This window comes from Oncorhynchus gorbuscha, linkage group LG18, assembly GCF_021184085.1.
Source record: "Oncorhynchus gorbuscha isolate QuinsamMale2020 ecotype Even-year linkage group LG18, OgorEven_v1.0, whole genome shotgun sequence".
Taxonomy (NCBI): domain Eukaryota; kingdom Metazoa; phylum Chordata; class Actinopteri; order Salmoniformes; family Salmonidae; genus Oncorhynchus; species Oncorhynchus gorbuscha.
Genome location: NC_060190.1, coordinates 76,589,015 through 76,613,014, shown reverse-complemented (window position 1 = coordinate 76,613,014; position 24,000 = coordinate 76,589,015). Strand labels below are relative to the sequence as shown.

Sequence of the window (24,000 nt, the reverse complement as noted above, 5' to 3'; positions counted from 1 at the left end):
AACAACACAGACCTCATGTCTCTGACCAACAACACAGACCTCATGTCTCTGACCAACAACACAGACCTCATGTCTCCCTGTCTCTGACCAACAATACAGACCTCATGTCTCCCTGTCTCTGACCAACAACACAGACCTCATGTCTCTGACCAACAACACAGACCTCATGTCTCTGACCAACAACACAGACCTCATGTCTCCCTGTCTCTGACCAACAACACAGACCTCATGTCTCTGACCAACAACACAGACCTCATGTCTCTGACCAACAACACAGACCTCATGCCTCTGACCAACAACACAGACCTCATGTCTCTGACCAACAACACAGATCTCATGTCTGACCAACAACACAGACCCTGTCTCTGACCAACAATACAGACCTCATGTCTCTGACCAACAACACAGACCTCATGTCTCCCTGTCTCTGACCAACAACACAGACCTCATGTCTCTGACCAACAATACAGACCTCATGTCTCTGACCAACAACACAGACCTCATGTCTCCCTGTCTCTGACCAACAACACAGACCTCATGTCTCTGACCAACAACACAGACCTCATGTCTCTGACCAACAACACAGACCTCATGTCTCCCTTTCTCTGACCAACAACATAGACCTAATGTCTCTGACCAACAACACAGACCTCATGTCTCTGACCAACAACACAGACCTCATGTCTCTTACCAACAACACAGACCTCATGTCTCCCTGTCTCTGACCAACAATACAGACCTCATGTCTCCCTGTCTCTGACCAACAACACAGACCTCATGTCTCTGACCAACAACACAGACCTCATGTCTCTGACCAACAACACAGACCTCATGTCTCCCTGTCTCTGACCAACAACACAGACCTCATGTCTCTGACCAACAACACAGACCTCATGTCTCTGACCAACAACACAGACCTCATGTCTCTGACCAACAACACAGACCTCATGTCTCTGACCAACAACACAGACCTCATGTCTCTGACCAACAATACAGACCTCATGTCTCCCTGTCTCTGACCAACAACACAGACCTCATGTCTCTGACCAACAACACAGACCTCATGTCTCTGACCAACAACACAGACCTCATGTCTCCCTTTCTCTGACCAACAACATAGACCTAATGTCTCTGACCAACAACACAGACCTCATGTCTCTGACCAACAACACAGACCTCATGTCTCTGACCAACAACACAGACCTCATGTCTCTGACCAACAACACAGACTGCTCTTAAATGTAAATGTAAATGTCTCCCTGTCTCTGACCAACAATACAGACCTCATGTCTCCCTGTCTCTGACCAACAACACAGACCTCATGTCTCTGACCAACAACACAGACCTCATGTCTCTGACCAACAACACAGACCTCATGTCTCCCTGTCTCTGACCAACAACACAGACCTCATGTCTCTGACCAACAACACAGACCTCATGTCTCTGACCAACAACACAGACCTCATGCCTCTGACCAACAACACAGACCTCATGTCTCTGACCAACAACACAGATCTCATGTCTCCCTGTCTCTGACCAACAATACAGACCTCATGTCTCTGACCAACAACACAGACCTCATGTCTCCCTGTCTCTGACCAACAACACAGACCTCATGTCTCTGACCAACAATACAGACCTCATGTCTCTGACCAACAACACAGACCTCATGTCTCCCTGTCTCTGACCAACAACACAGACCTCATGTCTCTGACCAACAACACAGACCTCATGTCTCTGACCAACAACACAGACCTCATGTCTCCCTTTCTCTGACCAACAACATAGACCTAATGTCTCTGACCAACAACACAGACCTCATGTCTCTGACCAACAACACAGACCTCATGTCTCTTACCAACAACACAGACCTCATGTCTCCCTGTCTCTGACCAACAATACAGACCTCATGTCTCCCTGTCTCTGACCAACAACACAGACCTCATGTCTCTGACCAACAACACAGACCTCATGTCTCTGACCAACAACACAGACCTCATGTCTCCCTGTCTCTGACCAACAACACAGACCTCATGTCTCTGACCAACAACACAGACCTCATGTCTCTGACCAACAACACAGACCTCATGTCTCTGACCAACAACACAGACCTCATGTCTCTGACCAACAACACAGACCTCATGTCTCCCTGTCTCTGACCAACAACACAAAGCTGATGAACTTCCTCCTATTATTTTGACAGCTGCACTTACGACAGCCTCTGCTCAAACACACACTACCTCATACACACACACACACACTACCTCACACACACACTACCTCACACACACACTACCTCACACACACTACCTCACACACACTACCTCACACACACTACCTCACACACACACTACCTCACACACACACTACCTCACACACACTACCTCACACACACTACCTCACACACACACACTACCTCACACACACACACTACCTCACACACACACACTACCTCACACACTACCTCACACACTACCTCACACACACACACTACCTCACACACACACACACTACCTCACACACACACACACTACCTCACACACACACACACTACCTCACACACACACACACTACCTCACACACACACACACTACCTCACACACACTACCTCACACACTACCTCACACACACACACTACCTCACACACACACACACTACCTCACACACACACACACTACCTCACACACACACACACTACCTCACACACACACACTACCTCACACACACACACACACTACCTCACACACACACACACTACCTCACACACACACACACTACCTCACACACACACACACTACCTCACACACACACACACTACCTCACACACACACACACTACCTCTCACACACACTACCTCACACACACACTACCTCACACACACACACACTACCTCACACACACACACACTACCTCACACACACACACACTACCTCACACACACACACACTACCTCACACACACACACACTACCTCACACACACACACTACCTCACACACACACTACCTCACACACACACTACCTCACACACACACTACCTCACACACACACACACTACCTCACACACACTACCTCACACACACTACCTCACACACACTACCTCACACACACTACCTCACACACACTACCTCACACACACACTACCTCACACACACACTACCTCACACACACACTACCTCACACACACACTACCTCACACACACACTACCTCACACACACACTACCTCACACACACACTACCTCACACACACACTACCTCACACACACACTACCTCACACACACTACCTCACACACACACACAACCTCACACACACTACCTCACACACACACACTACCTCACACACACACACACTACCTCACACACACACACACTACCTCACACACACACACACTACCTCACACACACACACTACCTCACACACACACACTACCTCACACACACACACTACCTCACACACACACACTACCTCACACACACACACTACCTCACACACACACTCTACCTCACACACACACACTACCTCACACACACACTACCTCACACACACACACTACCTCACACACACACTACCTCACACACACACACACCTCACACACACACTACCTCACACACACACACACTACCTCACACACACACACACTACCTCACACACACACTACCTCACACACACACTACCTCACACACACACACACTACCTCACACACACTACCTCACACACACTACCTCACACACACACTACCTCACACACACACTACCTCACACACACTACCTCACACACACACTACCTCACACACACACTACCTCACACACACACTACCTCACACACACTACCTCACACACACTACCTCACACACACTACCTCACACACACACACTACCTCACACACACACACTACCTCACACACACACTACCTCAAACACACACTACCTCACACACACACTACCTCACACACACTCTACCTCACACACACACACACTACCTCTCACAAACTCCCTCCCTCCCTCCCTCCCCCCTCCCTCCCTCCCTCCCTCCCTCCGTCCCTCCCTCCCTCCCTCCGACACACAGGGAGGAGCATCAATCCCCAGAGCCCTCTCTGTCTAACTATCTGGATGTCAGAGCTAACCCCGGAGAGTGACCTCAGGAACCCAGCCTAGACCACGCATCCTGAGGGAGGAGGGAGCTGACAGGCTGTTATCACACACACACACACACACACACACACACACACACACACACACACACACACACACACACACACACACACACACACACACACACACACAGGGTGTTATCCTCCAGCCCTCTGACCCTCCGACCGCTTTTCGCTATCTTCTTCTGACAGGAGGGCCAAACACACACACACACAGACATCCCATCATCCCTGGGGCTAAAATTATAGTTTGGTTTGTCAGAGATGCAGGCCTGTCAGACACACAGAGAGGCAGGCCTGTGAGACACACAGAGAGGCAGTCCTGTTAGACACACAGAGAGGCAGGCCTGTCAGACACACAGAGAGGCAGGCCTTTCAGACACACAGAGAGGCAGGCCTGTCAGACACACAGAGAGGCAGGCCTGTGAGACACACAGAGAGGCAGGCCTGTGAGACACACAGAGAGGCAGGCCTGTCAGACACACAGAGAGGCAGGCCTGTCAGACACACAGAGAGGCAGGCCTGTCAGACACACAGAGAAGCAGGCCTGTCAGACACACAGAGAGGCAGGCCTGTTAGACACACAGAGAGGCAGGCCTGTTAGACACACAGAGAGGCAGGCCTGTTAGACACACTGATGTTACTGATTAGAGATGGTGAGGAGAGAGGCAGGCCTGTTAGACACACAGAGAGGCAGGCCTGTTAGACACACAGAGAGGCAGGCCTGTTAGACACACAGAGAGGCAGGCCTGTTAGACACACAGAGAGGCAGGCCTTTCAGACACACAGATGTTACTGATTATAGATGGAGAGGAGAGAGGCAGGCCTGTCAGACACACAGAGAGGCAGGCATGTTAGACACACAGAGAGGCAGGCCTTTCAGACACACAGATGTTACTGATTAGAGATGGAGAGGAGAGAGGCAGGCCTGTTAGACACACAGAGAGGCAGGCCTGTTAGACACACAGAGAGGCAGGCCTTTCAGACACACAGATGTTACTGATTAGAGATGGAGAGGAGAAACTTGTTTTCCTAGCAGGTATCATACTAATGCCTTACTGTCCCAACAAGCAGACAACCCTCCAGGGGGAGATTATACCACACAGTTTGACAGATGAACATAAAACTGTGCAAGTAAAAGCACATGATGATTTATCTCTCTTAATGACTGTGTGACACGACCAGGAAAACTCAGGGTCATAGTTTAAGTCTCTACGTCCGTGGGATGTTTTTTTTTCTTCTTCTTGAGCACATGGTCAGGGGGCCGGAATATAAATACAAGTAATTAGTAGACTAGTGACCACTAGAAGCCCAACGGATACAGTATTAGACAATCATTTCAAACCTTGATTACACTTGGATCCGACAATGCTGTATGTTTATCGATTTACGCGTCGTAATACTTTGGGAACATATATCCCAAGTTAAAAATGACTTTGAGCTGATTGCCTAGAGATTTTACAGTGAAAAGAATGTTTTTGCTTTTTGAAAACTCGGGTGGGTCAAATAAAATCAATTGTTGGCCAAATTTGGTACACGGGGCCGCCAGTTAAAGAGCCCTGCTCTACGTAATAGATTGTGATTCATCTACACTGATTGAAGTGGATTTAACAAGTGACATCAATAAGGGATCATAGTTTTCACCTGGATTTACCTGATCAGTTTATGTCAAGAGAAGGAGTTTTGTGCACTCAGTGTATGTCGTTGTCCCACCTAGCTATCTTAAGATGAATACACTAACTGTAAGTCGCTCTGGATAAGAGCGTCTGCTAAATGACTAAAATGTAAATGTAAATGCATAGATATTAACATGAACGTGCCAATTTTTAAACACGCAAGCTACTAAATCTCCTGGCCCTTTACAGTACAAATCCTCTGTTGTGCCGAACAGACCATATCCCCTCTTTCCTTCCTCTACTACGACAATAAGTCAGTAGTTTCTCCCCTCATTCTGCTACTGTCTGACTGAGGATCTGGGCTATAAAACCTGGAGAGAACCTGGCTGTACAGCAAGACAACGACAACACCACTGTTTTTGTTTAAGATTTCAGGCCTTTATATTATCAATCATAGTATGTTGCTGGAAGGAAAAAAATGTCTGTGTTATGGCTTTACAAACCCCTGCTTGTCATACCCTGATCTGTTTCACCTGTCTTTGTGCTTGTCTCCACCCCCCCTCCAGGTGTCACCCATCTTCCCCATTATCCCCTGGGTATTTATACCTGTGTTCTCTGTTTGTATGTTGCCAGTTTGTTTTGTTCGTAGAACCTACCAGCGTTTGTTCCCCTGCTCCTGCCTGTTTCTTGCTCCTGTTTTCCAGTCCTTCCCGGTTTTGACCGTTCTACCTGCCCTGACCATGAGACTGCCCGCCATTTTGTACGTTACCCCACCGTTCTGGATTATTGACCCCTGACCCTGAGACTGCCCGCCGTTCTGGACCCTTTACTCCCGTTCTGGATTATTGACCCCTGACCCTGAGACTGCCCGCCATTCTGGACCCTTTACTCACGTTCTGGATTATTGACCCCTGACCCTAAGACTGCCCGCCATTCTGGACCCTTTACTCCCGTTCTGGATTATTGACCCCTGACCCTGAGACTGCCCGCCATTCTGGACCCTTTACTCCCGTTCTGGATTATTGACCCCTGACTGTCTTGACCTGTTCCCCTTCACTACCAGTCCCTATTTCCTAATTAGAAAGCCATATTGAAAACCAGCAGTGTTGCAGTGTCAAGGACCAGAGCTCCCCAGAACACCAAGGACCAGAGCTCCCCAGTACACCAAGGACCAGAGCTCCCCAGTACACCAAGGACCAGAGCTCCCCAGTACACCAAGGACCAGAGCTATCCAGTACACCAAGAACCAGAGCTCCCCAGTACACCAAGAACCAGAGCTCCCCAGTACACCAAGAACCAGAGCTCCCCAGTACACCAAGAACCAGAGCTCCCCAGTACACCAAGAACCAGAGCTCCCCAGTACACCAAGAACCAGAGCTCCCCAGTACACCAAGAACCAGAGCTCCCCAGTACACCAAGAACCAGAGCTCCCCAGTACACCAAGAACCAGAGCTCCCCAGTACACCAAGAACCAGAGCTCCCCAGTACACCAAGGACCAGAGCTCCCCAGTACACCAAGGACCAGAGCTCCTCAGAGTAGAAAAGGGGGCGGATATGAGATACCTGTGTATGAGAGCTGCAGGCGGGGTCCACTCTGACTCCAGGTTGAGGTGTCTGGTAGCAACAGCAGCAGTTGGAGGGACACACCCAGCAGAACACAGAACCTCTCTGGCCCCAGGATCCTCATCTTTATCGTTATTAGTGAGAACAGGTGGTCGTCGCTGTCACATCACCCTGTGGATCTGTCTGTGGATCGTCTCAGCAGTTTCTAACGTTGGCAAGCTGTCATGGGAAAAAAACACACACTTTCAAACAAGTCAAAGTAAGGCTTTTTCCTGAAAATGAAGACCTAAGCAGGAACTTTACTTGTTAATTTAATTTATTTTTATTTAACTAGGCAAGTCAGTTAATAACAAATCCTTATTTTCAATAACGGCCTAGGAGCAGTGGGTTTAACAGGGAGCAGAACGACAGATTTTTACCTTGTCAGCTCAGGGGGAAACAATCATGCAACTTTTCGGTTACAAGTCCAACGCTCTAACCACTAGGCTACCTGTCTCTAACCACTAGGCTACCTGCCTCTAACCACTAGGCTACCTGTCTCTAACCACTAGGCTACCTGCCTCTAACCACTAGGCCACCTGCCTCTAACCACTAGGCCACCTGCCTCTAACCACTAGGCCACCTGCCTCTAACCACTAGGCCACCTGCCTCTAACCACTAGGCCACCTGCCTCTAACCACTAGGCTACCTGCCTCTAACCACTAGGCTACCTGCCTCTAACCACTAGACTACCTGCCCCTCTAACCACTAGACTACCTGCCTCTAACCACTAGACTACCTGCCTCTAACCACTAGACTACCTGCCTCTAACCACTAAGCTACCTGTCTCTAACCACTAGGCCACCTGCCTCTAACCACTAGACTACCTGCCTCTAACCACTAGACTACCTGCCTCTAACCACTAGACTACCTGCCTCTAACCACTAGGCTACCTGCCTCTAACCACTAGACTACCTGCCTCTAACCACTAGGCCACCTGCCTCTAACCACTAGGCTACCTGCCTCTAACCACTAGGCTACCTGCCTCTAACCACTAGGCTACCTGCCTCAAACCACTAGGCTACCTGCCTCTAACCACTAGACTACCTGCCCCTCTAACCACTAGACTACCTGCCTCTAACCACTAGGCTACCTGCCCCTAACCACTAGGCTACCTGCCTCTAACCACTAGGCTACCTGCCTCTAACCACTAGGCTACCTGCCTCTAACCACTAGGCTACCTGCCTCTAACCACTAGACTACCTGCCTCTAACCACTAGGCTACCTGCCTCTAACCACTAGACTACCTGCCTCTAACCACTAAGCTACCTGTCTCTAACCACTAGGCTACCTGGCTCAAACCACTAGACTACCTGCCTCAAACCACTAGACTACCTGCCTCTAACCACTAGGCCACCTGCCTCTAACCACTAGACTACCTGCCTCTAACCACTAGACTACCTGCCTCAAACCACTAGGCTACCTGCCTCTAACCACTAGGCTACCTGCCTCTAACCACTAGGCTACCTGCCTCTAACCACTAGGCTACCTGCCTCTAACCACTAGACTACCTGCCTCTAACCACTAGGCCACCTGCCTCTAACCACTAGGCTACCTGCCTCTAACCACTAGGCTACCTGCCTCTAACCACTAGGCTACCTGCCTCTAACCACTAGGCTACCTGTCTCAAACCACTAGGCTTTTTGGGAATGTTATACGTTTCTAATTTTGTTTAAAAAAAAGTTGTTTTCTTTGCAAGTTTAAAGCATACTGTTCGCTAGCTAGCGAATGTTAGCTTTCTGGCTCACTGGCTAATGCTGTGTGTATAATCTGTGTAGTACGTTGCTAGTTATAGCCTAATGATAGCTAGCTAGCTAACATTGAACCTAGTTGGTTAGCTTTAGCTACTGTACCTGCAGATTCATACTACAGCATTTGATTAATTGTGGCTAGCTATGAGAATCCAATAGATGCTGTCCTCTCACATTAGGAACTGTCCTCTCACAGTAGGAACTGTCCTCACACATCATGAACTGTCCTCTCACAGTAGGAACTGTCCTCTCACAGTAGGAACTGTCCTCTCACAGTAGGAACTGTCCTCTCACATCATGAACTGTCCTCTCACAGTAGGAACTGTCCTCTCACAGTAGGAACTGTCCTCTCACAGTAGGAACTGTCCTCTCACAGTAGGAACTGTCCTCTCACAGTAGGAACTGTCCTCTCACAGTAGGAACTGTCCTCACACATTAGGAACTGTCCTCTCACAGTAGGAACTGTCTTCTCACAGTAGGAACTGTCCTCTCACAGTAGGAACTGTCCTCTCACAGTAGGAACTGTCCTCTCACAGTAGGAACTGTCCTCTCACAGTAGGAACTGTCCCCTCACAGTAGGAACTGTCCTCTCACAGTAGGAACTGTCCTCTCACAGTAGGAACTGTCCTCTCACAGTAGGAACTGTCCTCTCACAGTAGGAACTGTCCTCTCACAGTAGGAACCGTCCTCTCACAGTAGGAACTGTCCTCTCACAGTAGGAACTGTCCTCTCACAGTAGGAACCGTCCTCTCACAGTAGGAACTGTCCTCTCACAGTAGGAACTGTCCTCTCACAGTAGGAACCGTCCTCTCACAGTAGGAACTGTCCTCTACTCAGTACTGAACAGCTAGTAACAAACAGGGACTTCAGAGTAGGCTAGCTTACTACTGTGTTACAGCACAGAATCCATATTATAGGCAGACTATCGCCTGCTGTGGGTAGGTCCACTAGGACCCAGAACTCATCGAGAGCACTACTGTCATTCTACTGTGCTAACAGCCCAGGATCTGTTCTGTAGTATAGCCAGACCAGGACCGGCTGTGGGTAGGTCCACAAGGACCCAGAACTCATATAGAGTGCAGCCAGAAGCCTCCTTAAGAGTCCTTAATGATGATTGAAACCATGTCTCCGTTATTCCCTATGAATCAAGGTTGCAGAAAGAAGGGGAACAACTGTTTTTAATGTTTTTAGTATGTAATTCAAATCTCCGGTATCCCCCCCCTCTCCTGGTTGAGGTATCTACTGACACGAAAGCACGAAAGCACGCGAGCGGCCAAAGTCTGAAAGCACTTAGAAAACAATTCCAACAGGTCATTCTTTAATATTATTATTATTATTATTAGGATTGTTTCTAAGCTTTACTCTCACGTGTTAAATAAGCAGACAAGAAGAATGTTATTTTGTTTCCTTCTCAGAAGAGATTCATTTCTAAGCACACACACACTGGGTCATTGGGATTCGTAACATTTTTTATTTATTTAAAAATAAAAAAAATGAGCTGATTATGCAGTGGTGACCGAGTGATGCTGGGCTTTTTTTTTTACCTTTATTTAACCAGGCAAGTCAGTTAAAAACAAATTCTTATTTTCAATGACGGCCTAGGAACAGTGGGTTAACTGCCTGTTCAGGGGTAGAACGACAGATTTGTACCTTGCCAGCTCGGGGGTTTGAACTCGCAACCTTCCGGTTACTAGTCACACACTCTAACCACTAGGCTACCCTGCCGCCGAATCCTATGACATATCATAGGATTCGTCCATAGATGTAGTACTGTGTCAGCACCAGCCATACAAACTAACCATGGGAACTCAGTAAGCAAGGAAATACAGCACAAAGCCTTTTCGATGAGAGAGAACCTATTTTGGGAGCTGTTAGTTAGACACACAGACAGAAACAATGAGGAGCAGGATCACACATTTACACCCTGCCACGCCCCCAGTTTCCACACATTCACACTCTGCAACGCCCCCAGTTTCCACACATTTACACTCTGCAACGCCCCCAGTTTCCACACATTTACACTCTGCAACGCCCCCAGTTTCCACACAATTACACTCTGCAACACCCCCAGTTTCCACACATTTACACTCTGCAACGCCCCCAGTTTCCACACATTTACACCCTGCAACGCCCCCAGTTTCCACACATTTACACTCTGCAACGCCCCCAGTTTCCACACATTTACACTCTGCAACGCCCCCAGTTTCCACACATTTACACTCTGCAACGCCCCCAGTTTCCACACAATTACACTCTGCAACGCCCCCAGTTTCCACACATTTACACTCTGCAACGCCCCCATTTTCCACACATGTATTAATGGTATCACTTTATCAGGGATGACAGGGATGATCAGGGATGACATCGCCCCACTAGGCTACTATATATATATATATATATATATATATATATATATATATATATATATATATATATATATATATATATATATATATATATATATATTTATTTTCAATCTTAAGAGTTTACAGAGAGAAGTGTGTAAAATGTTACAATGTTGGATTTCTTCCTGTTTGCCCCCGGGTTGGTATTAAAGAACATAAAGATGGCTGATTAGTCCTGGGAACCTTCCTGTTAACAATACGTTATCAACCTCCCTGAGTCTCTCCCAGGGTCCACACCTTGAATTAGTCTAGCAGAGAGTTCACGCTATCCTGGCACACACACACACACACACACACACACACACACACACACACACACACACACACACACACACACACACACACACACACACACACACACACACACACACACACACACACACACACACACACACACACACACACACACACACACACACACAGGTTTGGGATCAATTCCATAAAAATTCCATAAAAATGAAAGTCAACTTCCACACACTCCTGACACCCAACCCTGAGGTTTTTTAAAGCTTGAAGAATAAACTAATACTGACCTCATACTAACCTCATACTAACCTCATACTGACCTCACACTGACCTCATACTGACCTCACACTGACCTCATACTGACCTCACACTGACCTCATACTGACCTCATACTGACCTCATACTGACCTAATATTGACCTGTCCTAATACTGACCTCATACTGACCTAATACTGACCTAATACTGACCTCATACTGTCCTCATACTGACCTCATGCTGACCTCATGCTGACTTCATACTAACCTCATACTAACCTCATACTGACCTCACACTGACCTCACACTGACCTCACACTGACCTCACACTGACCTCATACTGACCTCATACTGACCTCATACTGACCTCATAATGACCTCAGACTTACCTGTCCTAATACTGACCTAATACTGACCTCATATTGACCTGTCCTAATACTGACCTAATACTGACCTAATACTGACCTCATACTGACCTCATATTGACCTGACCTAATACTGACCTAATACTGACCTAATACTGACCTAATACTGACCTAATACTGACCTCATACTGACCTCATACTGACCAAATACTGACCTCATATTGACCTCATACTGACCTCATACTGACCTCATACTGACCCCATACTGACCTCATACTGACCTCACACTGACCTCATACTGACCTCACACTGACCTCACACTGTCCTCATACTGACCTCACACTGACCTCATACTGACCTCACACTGACCTCATACTGACCTCATACTGACCTCATACTGACCTCATACTGACCTAATACTGTCTTCATACTGACCTCATACTAACCTCATACTGACCTAATACTGACCTCATACTGACCTGTCCTAATACTGACCTAATACTGACCTCATATTGACCTGTCCTAATACTGACCTAATACTGACCTAATACTGACCTCATACTGACCTCATACTGACCTAATACTGTCCTCATACTGACCTCACACTGACCTCACACTGACCTCATACTGACCTAATATTGTCCTAATACTGACCTCATACTGTCTTAATACTGACCACTGATCGGGTAAGACTAGTTGCATCAGTCCATCTCAGTATTGGCCCAGAGAGACGGCAGAGAGACCAGCCAGACATCACCCTGCTAGCTTGACTGAAGAGAATGGACCTGATTGAGAGTCGCAAGGGAGTCGCAGGGGAGACATTCCACTTCTGTCTTTACTGTCTTTTCCTTCTGTGAGGAATTCAGTAAGGAGACGGAAGCCATTGTTAAAAAGAATGAGAAGTAGAATTACATACCATGGTAACGATACGGGCCGACTGATTTATATGCGTGCGTGCGTGCGTGCGTGCGTGCGTGCGTGCGTGTGTGTGTGTGTGTCTTCTTGTCCATCTCATGGGTCTGGTGAGAGAGAGAAGAGAGCAACAGGAAACCAAGACTAGTGATGCTTCTCACCTTTTAGTAACACAGAGAATTTTGCAAATAGGAAATGCAAACTTGTAGTTATATCAAGCTTTTAAAAAGGCTTCTAAAGTTAGCGATTTCCACTTAAAAATGTCAGACTTGATTTGCCATAACAAAATATTTATCAACCCCTACAAAACATGTCCACTAACTACTGTATAATCCACACAATCATTTAGATTTCCTGACGCTGCAGAATTATTTTCCTGCTGTAGCAAACTGGCTCAAATTAAGATCCTTCATCTGTATAGAGATAATAGCCTTATTGTGAGCTTACTAGAGCACAGTTAAAAACAGAATGGACTTAGTATACAGAGCACTGGTATGTTTTTGCCTACTTTTCATTCAAATTTTCAAGAACAAGTATGGTTAAGTGCCTTTCTTAAGGACACATTTTTCACCTAGTCTGTCCTGGGATTCAAACTAGAAACCTTCGTGTTACTGGACCAACAGTCTTAACCACTAGTCTACCCTAGGTTCGCCCCATCTAGGCTTTTACCTGCGTAACGTAAACCCCACTAGGCTAGCCCCGAATAGCCCCAGAAACTAGGCTACCTGTCCACCCCACTGCCAGGCTACTTCCTCATCATTTTAATATTTTGTCAATAAGATTCCTGCTACGTAGCTTAACTTTCTGAAAGAAGATACTTGTCATTGTTATGCTTAGTAACCCTCAGCCTTGTGTTGTTTTGTTGAGAAGATACATGTTATGCTTTGAGAAGATATATGTTATGCTCTGTAACCCTCAGCCTTGTGGTTGTTGTTGAGAAGATACATGTTATGCTTTGTAACCCTCAGCCTTGTTGTTGTTGTTGAGAAGATATATGTTATGCTCTTTAATCAGCCTTGTCCATGCTGTCACAGTTACTAGCCCTTTGTAACATGTTGTTTTTGAGAAGATATATGTTATGCTTTGTAACCCTCAGCCTTGTTGTTGTTGTTGACCTTTGAAGATATCTGCCTCCTTCTTTATGCTTTGTAACCCTCAGCCTTGTTGTTCTTTTGAGAAGATATATCCAAGTTATGCTCTGTAACCCTCTGTAACCCTCAGCCTTGTTGTTGTTCTTGAGAAGCTCAAACCTTCTCCCACCTATCTCCTGATTCTGCCTGTAACCCTCTGCATCCCTTGAACCCTCAGCCTTGTTGTTGTTGTTGAGAAGATATATGTTGCAGATGCTCTGTAACCCTCAGCCTTGTCTGTTGAGAATATATATATTATGCTCTGTAACCCTTTGCCAGCCTTGTTGTTGAGATGATATTTTATATTATGCTCTGTAACCCTGGTTCTGTAACCCTCAGCCTTGTTGTTGTCTCCAGATGAAATCTCGCGTCTGAGAAGATATATGTTGATGCTTCTGTAACCTTCTCCCCCTCAGCCTTGTTGTTGTTGTTGAGAAGATATATGTTATGCTCCTGTAACCCTCCAAAACTGTAACCCTCCTTGGCCAGCTCTCCCCTTCTTGTTGTTGATTGAGAAGAGTCATTCAACTGAGATGCTCTCCTCTGTATAACCCTCTGTAACCCTCATCCTTGTTGTTGTTGATTGAGAAGATATATGTTATGCGCGGCCCATGCTTGGATTGTAACCTCAGCCTTGTTGTTGAGAAGATATATGTTAGTCACTTGGCTCTGTAACCCTCTGTAACCCTCAGCCTTGTTGTTGAGAAGATATATGTTATGCTTTGTAAGCTGCTCTTCCTCCCAGCCTTGTTGTTGAGAAGATCCATTGTGTTATGCGTGATCCTGACAAACCCTCTGTAACCATCAGCCTTGTTGTTGAGAAGATATATGGTTCATGCTCTACAACATCCGCAGCCTTGTTGTTGAGAAGATATACTGTTATGCTCTGTAACCCTCTGTAACCCTCAGCCTTGTTGTTGAGAAGATATATGTTCCACTGGCTTTGTAACCCTCAGACCTTGTTGTTGAGAAGATATATATTATGCTCTGTAACCCAAACAAGGGCTCTGTATCCCTCTGGCCTTGTTGTTGAGAATCAGCCCATAAATATTATGCTCAATCACCACCTTCCGGAGACACCTGAAACCCTCTTTAAGGAATACCTAGGATGTTGTAATCCCTCTCACCCCACCCCCTAAGTTTTAGATGCACTATTGTTAAGTGACTGTCCCACTGGATGTTAGGTGAAATTTGTAAGTTCTGGATAAGAGCGTTTAAATCTTAAATTAAATGATTTTAAGGACACATTTTTCACCTAGTCTGTCCTGGGATTCAAACTAGAAACCTTCGTGTTACTGGACCAACAGTCTTAAAAATGTGGAATAGGCTAGCCCCAAGGAACCCCCCATTTTACAGCAGGCTACCTGCCGCCCCACAGAGGCCTGACACCAAGGAATCCCCTAGAAGAACTCCCATTTTACAGCTAGGCTACCTGCCGTCCCAGAGGCTACCTGCCACCAAGGAATTCTCAATTTTAGAAAGAACTCCCAAAGATTTTTACAGCATTTGTAACCCTCAGCCGGGGAAGATATAGGCTTAGTAACCCTCAGCCTTGTGGTTGTTGTTGAGAAGATACATGTTATGCTTTGAGAAGATATATGAATCTTTGAGAAGAATGCTCTGTAACTCTCAGCCTTGTGGTTGTTTTTACATGCTCTGTAACCCTCAGCCTTGTGGCAGTTGGCCTGAGAAGATACATGAATCCTTTGAGAAGATATATGATGCTCTGTAACTCCCTTGTGGTTGTTGTTGAGAAGATATTTTATGCTCTGTAACCCTCAGATTGTTGTTGTTGTTGAGAAGATATAGTTATGCTAGTAACCCTCAGCCTTGTTGTTGAGAAGATATATGTTATGCTCTGTAACCCTCAGCCTTGTTGTTGTTGTTAGAAGAATGTTATGAAACTTTATTTATTACAATAGCAATTATGATTTTGCGGGGCAGAGGCCTAAACACCAAGGAATCCTAGAAGAACTCCCATTTTACAGCAGACGGGGCAGAGGCCTGACACCAAGGAATCCTAGAAGAACTCCCATTTTACAGCAGACGGGGCAGAGGCCTGACACCAAGGAATCCTAGAAGAACTCCCATTTTACAGCAGACGGGGCAGAGGCCTGACACCAAGGAATCCTAGAAGAACTCCCATTTTACAGCAGACGGGGCAGAGGCCTGACACCAAGGAATCCTAGAAGAACTCCCATTTTACAGCAGACGGGGCAGAGGCCTGACACCAAGGAATCCTAGAAGAACTCCCATTTTACAGCAGACGGGGCAGAGGCCTGACACCAAGGAATCCTAGAAGAACTCCCATTTTACAGCAGACGGGGCAGAGGCCTGACACCAAGGAATCCTAGAAGAACTCCCATTTTACAGCAGACGGGGCAGAGGCCTGACACCAAGGAATCCTAGAAGAACTCCCATTTTACAGCAGACGGGGCAGAGGCCTGACACCAAGGAATCCTAGAAGAACTCCCATTTTACAGCAGACGGGGCAGAGGCCTGACACCAAGTGAAAGAAAAGCAGGGCCTCTCATTAGACGCCTTAGTGAGTCATGAAAAGACCCAGCAACATAGGCTTGTGTCCCAAAAGGCAACTCGTTCCCTACATAGGCCCTGGTCAGTAGTGAATAGGGTACAAAGGAATAGGGTACAATTTGGGACGGGCCCCCTGAAGAGAGAGAGAGAGAGAGAGAGAGAGAGAGAGAGAGAGAGAGAGAGAGAGAGAGAGAGAGAGAGAGAGAGAGAGAGAGAGAGAGAGAGAGAGAGAGAGAGAGAGAGAGAGAGAGAGAGAGAGAGAGAGAGAGAGAGAGAGAGAGAGAGAAAGACTGTCTCTAACCAGCCAAGAAACAAGCCCCTCTGCCCTTTCAGACCTGCCAGTCAGCCCAGACAAAGAGCTCAGGGACTGGGTGTAAGGCATGCATCTCTAATGGAAAACTCTGTTCTGGAACTTTCTCTCTCTCTCAATGTGCAGTGTCCCCCACCCATCCACATTCCCAATCCACTGACACAATGACAGGCATTAGAACAGAGCCTTGCCTATACTGTGCAGACCAACCTGGGGTTCAAATACTATTTGTTTTTGCCTCAAACACGTCATTAGCTCCGCTTGATTGAGTTTTCCTGCCTGGGGGATTGGAACCAATGGAATGGAATAGAACCGATGGAATGGAACCAGTGAAATGGAACCAATGGAATAGAACCAATGGAATGAAACCATTGGAATGGAACCAATGGAATGAAACCATTGGAATGGAACCAATGGAATGGAACCAATGGAATGAAACCATTGGAATGGAACCAATGGAATGGAACCAATGGAATGAAACCATTGGAATGGAACCAATGGAATGGAACCAATGGAATGAAACCATTGGAATGGAACCAATGGAATGAAACCATTGGAATGGAACCAATGGAATGAAACCATTGGAATGGAACCAATGGAATGGAACCAATGGAATGGAACCAATGGAATGAAACCATTGGAATGGAACCAATGGAATGGAACCAATGGAATGAAACCATTGGAATGGAACCAATGGAATGGAACCAATGGAATGAAACCAATGGAATGAAACCAATGGAATGAAACCATTGGAATGGAACCAATGGAAAAGAGATAGTTCCAAAAGAACAAGCCCCACCCATACTGGCATTCCAGACAGACTCTCAGTGGGTTTGAAATAAAACAGATACTATTTGAACCCAGCAGGGAGGTGACAGCGGCAGCCAAGAGTGACATGCTTTTGAACAGAGTCCATAGACAAAGTGTCAGTGTCACTGAGCGATTCTACTCTGGCTGTTAGGCAGTGACTGGGGGAACACCCTATCCTGTCTCTCCTTGGCATCATCCTAGCCTGGTCCATAGGAGCAGGCTATACATCACAGACAGATCTGGGACCAGTCTAACAATGGAGAAGAGATGCCTTCAGGGCCGCTACCCTGGGCAGCTGTCAATCACTCTCCCTGGCTTAGATTAACACAACAGGCTTTGAGACTAGGTCTAAACGACAGCTCTATCTGGCAACAATGAAACCCAACTCGCCAGCAATTTGCTGACCAAAAAAACACATAGCAAATAGCGTACTAAACTAAGAGACTTTCAAATGGGTTTATCTCAATTCAAATATTTTTAGTGTCCTGCGCAGTCACAAATGATATTTTCCTGTGTTTTATATACACTACTGTTCAAAGGTTTGGGGTCACTTAGAAGTGTCCTTGTTTTTGAAAGAAAAGCAACTTTTTGGTCCATTAAATTAACATCAAATTGATCAGAAATTAAGTGCAGACATTGTTAATGTTGTAAATTACTATTGTAGCTGGAAACGGCAGATTTTTTAAATGGAATATCTACATAGGCGTACAGTGGCCCATTATCAGCAACCATCACTCCTGTGTTCCAATGGCACACTGTGTTAGCTAATCCAAGTTTATCATTATAAAAGGCTAATTGATCATTAGAAAACCCTTTTGCAATTATGTTAGCACAGCTGAAAACTGTTGTCTTGATTAAAGAAGCTATAAAACTGGCTTTATAAAACTTTAGACTTGTTCAGTATCTGGAACATCAGCATTTGTGAGTTTGATTACAGGCTCAAAATGGCCAGAAGCAAAGAACTTTCTTCTGAAACTCATCAGTCTATTCTTGTTCTGCGAAATGAAGGCTATTCCATGCGAGGAATTGGCAAGAAACTGAAGATCTTGTACAACGCTATGTACTACTCCATTCACAGAACAGCACAAACTGGATCTAACCAGAATAGAAAGAGTAGTGGGAGGTCCCGGTGCACAAATGAGCAAGAGGACAAGTACATTAGAGTGTCTAGTTTGAGAAACAGACGCCTCACAAGTCCTCAACTGGCAGCTTAATTAATTAGTACCCGCAAAACACCAGTCTCAACGTCAACAGAAAACCAGAAAATTAAAAACATTTTCAAGGAACAGAAATGGAAATGGGACCGAAAGTGATCCATACTGTTACAGAACAGAACCGTTATTTTAACAGCATGGGAACCGGTTAATAACGATCTTTTATGTTCCAACAAAAAAAAGCAACAAAGCGCCTTTGCAAAGCCTCAATATGTCACTCAGAAAATGTATTCCAGCATCTGCCTGCAAGTTGAAAATCTTTACCAGTGAGTGTGTTGAGGCTACCTGCCCCTCACCCCTCTGAAGCATAGGCTACCTGCCCCTCCCCCCTCTGAAGCATAGGCTGCCCCTCCCCCCTCTGAAGCATAGGCTACTGTACTGAGGTTACCATAGGTTACTGTACTGAGGTTACCATAGGTTACTGTACTGACGTTACCATAGGTTACTGTACTGACGTTACCATAGGTTACTGTACTGACGTTACCATAGGTTACTGTACTGACGTTACCATAGGTTACTGTACTGAGGTTACCATAGGTTACTGTACTGACGTTACCATAGGTTACTGTACTGAGGTTACCATAGGTTACTGTACTGACGTTACCACCAGTTACTGTACTGACGTTACCATAGGTTACTGTACTGAGGTTACCATAGGTTACTGTACTGACGTTACCATCGGTTACTGTACTGACGTTACCATCGGTTACTGTACTGACGTTACCATCGGTTACTGTACTGACGTTACCATCGGTTACTGTACTGACGTTACCATAGGTTACTGTACTGATGTTACCATAGGTTACTGTACTGACGTTACCATCGGTTACTGTACTGACGTTACCATCGGTTACTGTACTGACGTTACCATAGGTTACTGTACTGAGGTTACCATAGGTTACTGTACTGACGTTACCATCGGTTACTGTACTAGCATATAGGGAAAGTATCGGGTGATAGATCTTTTTATTAATTGATATTTAATTGGGTCCAGGTGTACAGAACATAGACACAGCTGTCTGGTATCTAACTTGTTCCTGTGGGTTTTTGGTTGCAAGTATGTTTCTTTAAACATTACAGGTGCATGTCATCTCCCTTTAGAAGAGTTTTTAAGACATACAGCCCTACCCTTAAGCTCTGCCTGTCAGTTACAACTGACCCGAGGAGGCTGGCGGTTCAACTTGTTTTGGTTTAGGTCGTGACTTCCTTTCTATGGAATCCTGATCGCTTTACGTGGATGTGAAAACATCAATGGGAATGATTTTCTCCAGCAGTAGTCATCTAGGTTGCATCTTTGTTTGAAAACTCTGTTTATTAAGTTTTACACACACACACACACACACACACACACACACACACACACACACACACACACACACACACACACACACACACACACACACACACACACACACAAAGCAATATAAATAATATACTCAACTAGAAAAAATACAAATAATTCATTTAAAAAATAGCTTTAAAGATACCAAACTTTAGACAAGTTAAACACACCAGGCAGAAGATTACAGAGGTTAAAGGGCAATCTATAGTACAGGAACAGAGCAAACACCTCCCCATTGTTCCTGTAAACAGTCAAGGGATAAGGGTGGAGAAATGCAACCACTCACAGACAGTCATGGCCACAGGCCGACCATCCACTGGACCAAAAATAAAAAGTCTACAATGCTTTAAAAATAATAATAATAATAATAATAATAATAATAATGTTATGTAGGAGTGAACAAAATGTTAAAAATAAAATAATTGTGAAGAACAACCTCACACTTTAGTCTCTGCCCGGGCAAGATAAACAAGGCCTCCGTAGGTCACAATCAATAAGCACATCCACCTTAATGCCCCCCCAGAAAAAACACAAATAAATGCTCTTCCATCCCTTAAGTCACAGGGGGGGTCAAATACAGACTTATTTTGGTTTTAATATGAATGCCATCAGAGGATGGACTGTTTAGAGACCGGAATGGAGCCCAAGCCTCATAAAACAGTTTGGGGTTCCCACGTGAATTTAATTTTAAAAAATTATAGTTTCTCACCCAATGTTTATAAGATGGGGGAGCTGCCATCTTCCAGTTCTGTAGTATTAGCCGTCTAGCTAAAAGAGTTGTATAAGCAACAGTGTCCAACTGGACTCTTGACAGGGGGGGGTACCTATGAGTAGTACTCCAAAAAGGGCTGTAAGGGGAGACGGATCTATAACAGTGTCACATATATCAGAGAAACATTTAAATATGAATAAAACATTCTACTGTGTTATTGACTTGTTTATTGTTTACTCCATGTGTAACTCTGTGTTGCTGTCTGTTCACACTGCTATGCTTTATCTTGGCCAGGTCGCAGTTGTAAATGAGAACTTGTTCTCAACTAGCCTACCTGGTTAAATAAAACTCTTCGGTAAAGCCCAGCTCTGTGGAGTGTACGGCTTAAAGTGGTCCTATGGACAGATACTCCAATCTCCGCTGTGGAGGTTTACAGCTTCTTGAGGGTTATCGTTGGTCTCTTTGTTGCTTCTCTGATAAATGCCCCCCTTGCCTGGTCTGTGAGTTTTGGTGGCAGGTTTGTTGTGGTGCCATATTCTTTCCATTTTTTAATAATGGATTTAATGGTGCTCCGTGGGATGTTCAAAGTTTCAGATATTTTTTTAACCCAACCCTGATCTGTACTTCTCAACAACCTTGTCCCTGACCTGTTTGGAGATGCTCTTGATGGTGCAGTTGTAGAACATTTTGAGGATCTGAGGACCCATGCCAAATCCTTTCAGTCTCCTGAGGGGGAATAGGTTTTGTCGTGCCCTCTTCACGGCTGTCTTGGTGTGTTTGGACCATGATAGTTTGTTGTTGATGTGGACACCAAGGAACTTGAAGCTCTCAACCTGCTCCACTACAGCCCTGTCGATGAGAATGGGGGCGTGCTCGGACCTCCTTTTTCTGTAGTCCACAATCATCTCCTTTGTCTTAATCGCGTTAAGGGAGAGGTTGTTATGCTGGCACCACACTGCCAGATCTCTGACCTCCTCCCTATAAGCTGTCTCAGTGTTGTCAGGCCCACCAATGTTGTGTCATCAGCAAACTTAATGATGGTGTTGGAGTCGTGCTTGGCCATTTAGTCATAGTTGAACAGGGAGTACAGGAGGGGACTGAGCATGCACCCCTGAGGGGCCCCCGTGTTGTGGATCAGCATAATGTGTTGTTACCCACCCTTACCACCTGGGGGTGGCCGGTCAGGAAGTCCAGGATCCAGTTGCAGAGGGAGGTGTTTAGTCCCAGGGTCCTTAGCTTAGTGATGAGCTTTGAGGGCACTATGGTGTTGAACGCTGAGCTATAGTCAATGAATGTTCCTTTTGTCCAGGTGGGAAAGATCAGTGTGGAGTGCAATAGAGATTGCGTCATCTGTGGACCTGTTTGGGCGGTATGCAAATTGGAGTGGGTCTAGGGTTTCTGGGATAACGGTGTTGATGTGAGCCATAACAAGCCTTTCAAAGCATTAATTAATTGTTCAGCAGTGTTATGGCTTGTGGTTAGAAGCTGTTAAGGAGTCTTTTGGACCTAGACCTGGCGCTCCGGTACCGCTTGCCGTGCAGTGGCAGAGAGAACAGTCTATGACTTGGGTGACTGGAGTCTTTGACAATTTTTTAGGCCTTCCTCTGACACTGCCTACTATATAGGTCCTGGATGGCAGGAAGCTTGGCCCCAGTGATGTACTGGGCCGTACGGACTACCCTCCCTGCGTGTAAATGAGAGCTCTACAAGGAATAGTAGTCTTCCCACAAAACCCTCTTTTCATGTTATGCTGAAATTCTCCAGGTCAATGACCTGATAAATCACTGGGAGATTATGGAGAACCTGTTAAATCCCTGGGAGATTATAGAGAACCTGCTAAATCCCTGAGAGATTATAGAGAACCTGCTAAATCACATGGAGATTATAGAGAACCTGCTAAATCACATGGAGATTATAGAGAACCTGCTAAATCACATGGAGATTATAGAGAACCTGCTAAATCACATGGAGATTATAGAGAACCTGCTAAATCACATGGAGATTATAGAGAACCTGCTAAATCACATGGAGATTATAGAGAACCTGCTAAATCACATGGAGATTATAGAGAACCTGCTAAATCACATGGAGATTATAGAGAACCTGCTAAATCACTGGGAGATTATAGAGAACCTGCTAAATCCCTGGGAGACTACAGTATGGAGAAGCTGCTAAATCACTGGGAGATTATAGAGAACCTGCTAAATCCCTGGGAGATTATAGAGAACCTGCTAAATCCCCGAGAGATTATAGAGAACCTGCTAAATCGCTGGGAGATTATAGAGAACCTGATAAATCCCCGGGAGATTATAGAGAACCTGCTAAATCCCTGGGAGATTATAGAGAACCTGATAAATCCCTGGGAGATTATAGAGAACCTGCTAAATCCCTGAGAGATTATAGAGAACCTGCTAAATCCCTGAGAGGTTATAGAGAACCTGCTAAATCACTGGGAGATTATAGAGAACCTGCTAAATCCCTGGGAGATTATAGAGAACCTGCTAAATCCCTGGGAGATTATAGAGAACCTGCTAAATCCCTGGGAGACTACAGTATGGAGAAGCATGCATCAGGAGTGTTTCACGTTGAGGTAAAACTCCGTAGAGAGAGAGAGAGGACTGGTTAACACAGAGAGGCTGCTGCCT

At 45.7% G+C, this 24,000-nt stretch overlaps 1 protein-coding gene across 1 annotated transcript in view; it reads right to left on the bottom strand.

Moving 5' to 3' along the window:
* The window catches only part of LOC124004372 (semaphorin-3D-like), a 138,847-nt gene that overhangs the window by 87,679 nt on the left and 27,168 nt on the right, over positions 1 to 24,000 (bottom strand). Inside the window, exon 2 of the mRNA XM_046313225.1 lies at positions 7,330 to 7,548. Within this exon, the coding sequence (XP_046169181.1) occupies positions 7,330 to 7,453 (124 nt within the window). The 5' untranslated portion in view covers positions 7,454 to 7,548. The remainder of the gene's footprint in view (positions 1 to 7,329; positions 7,549 to 24,000) is intronic.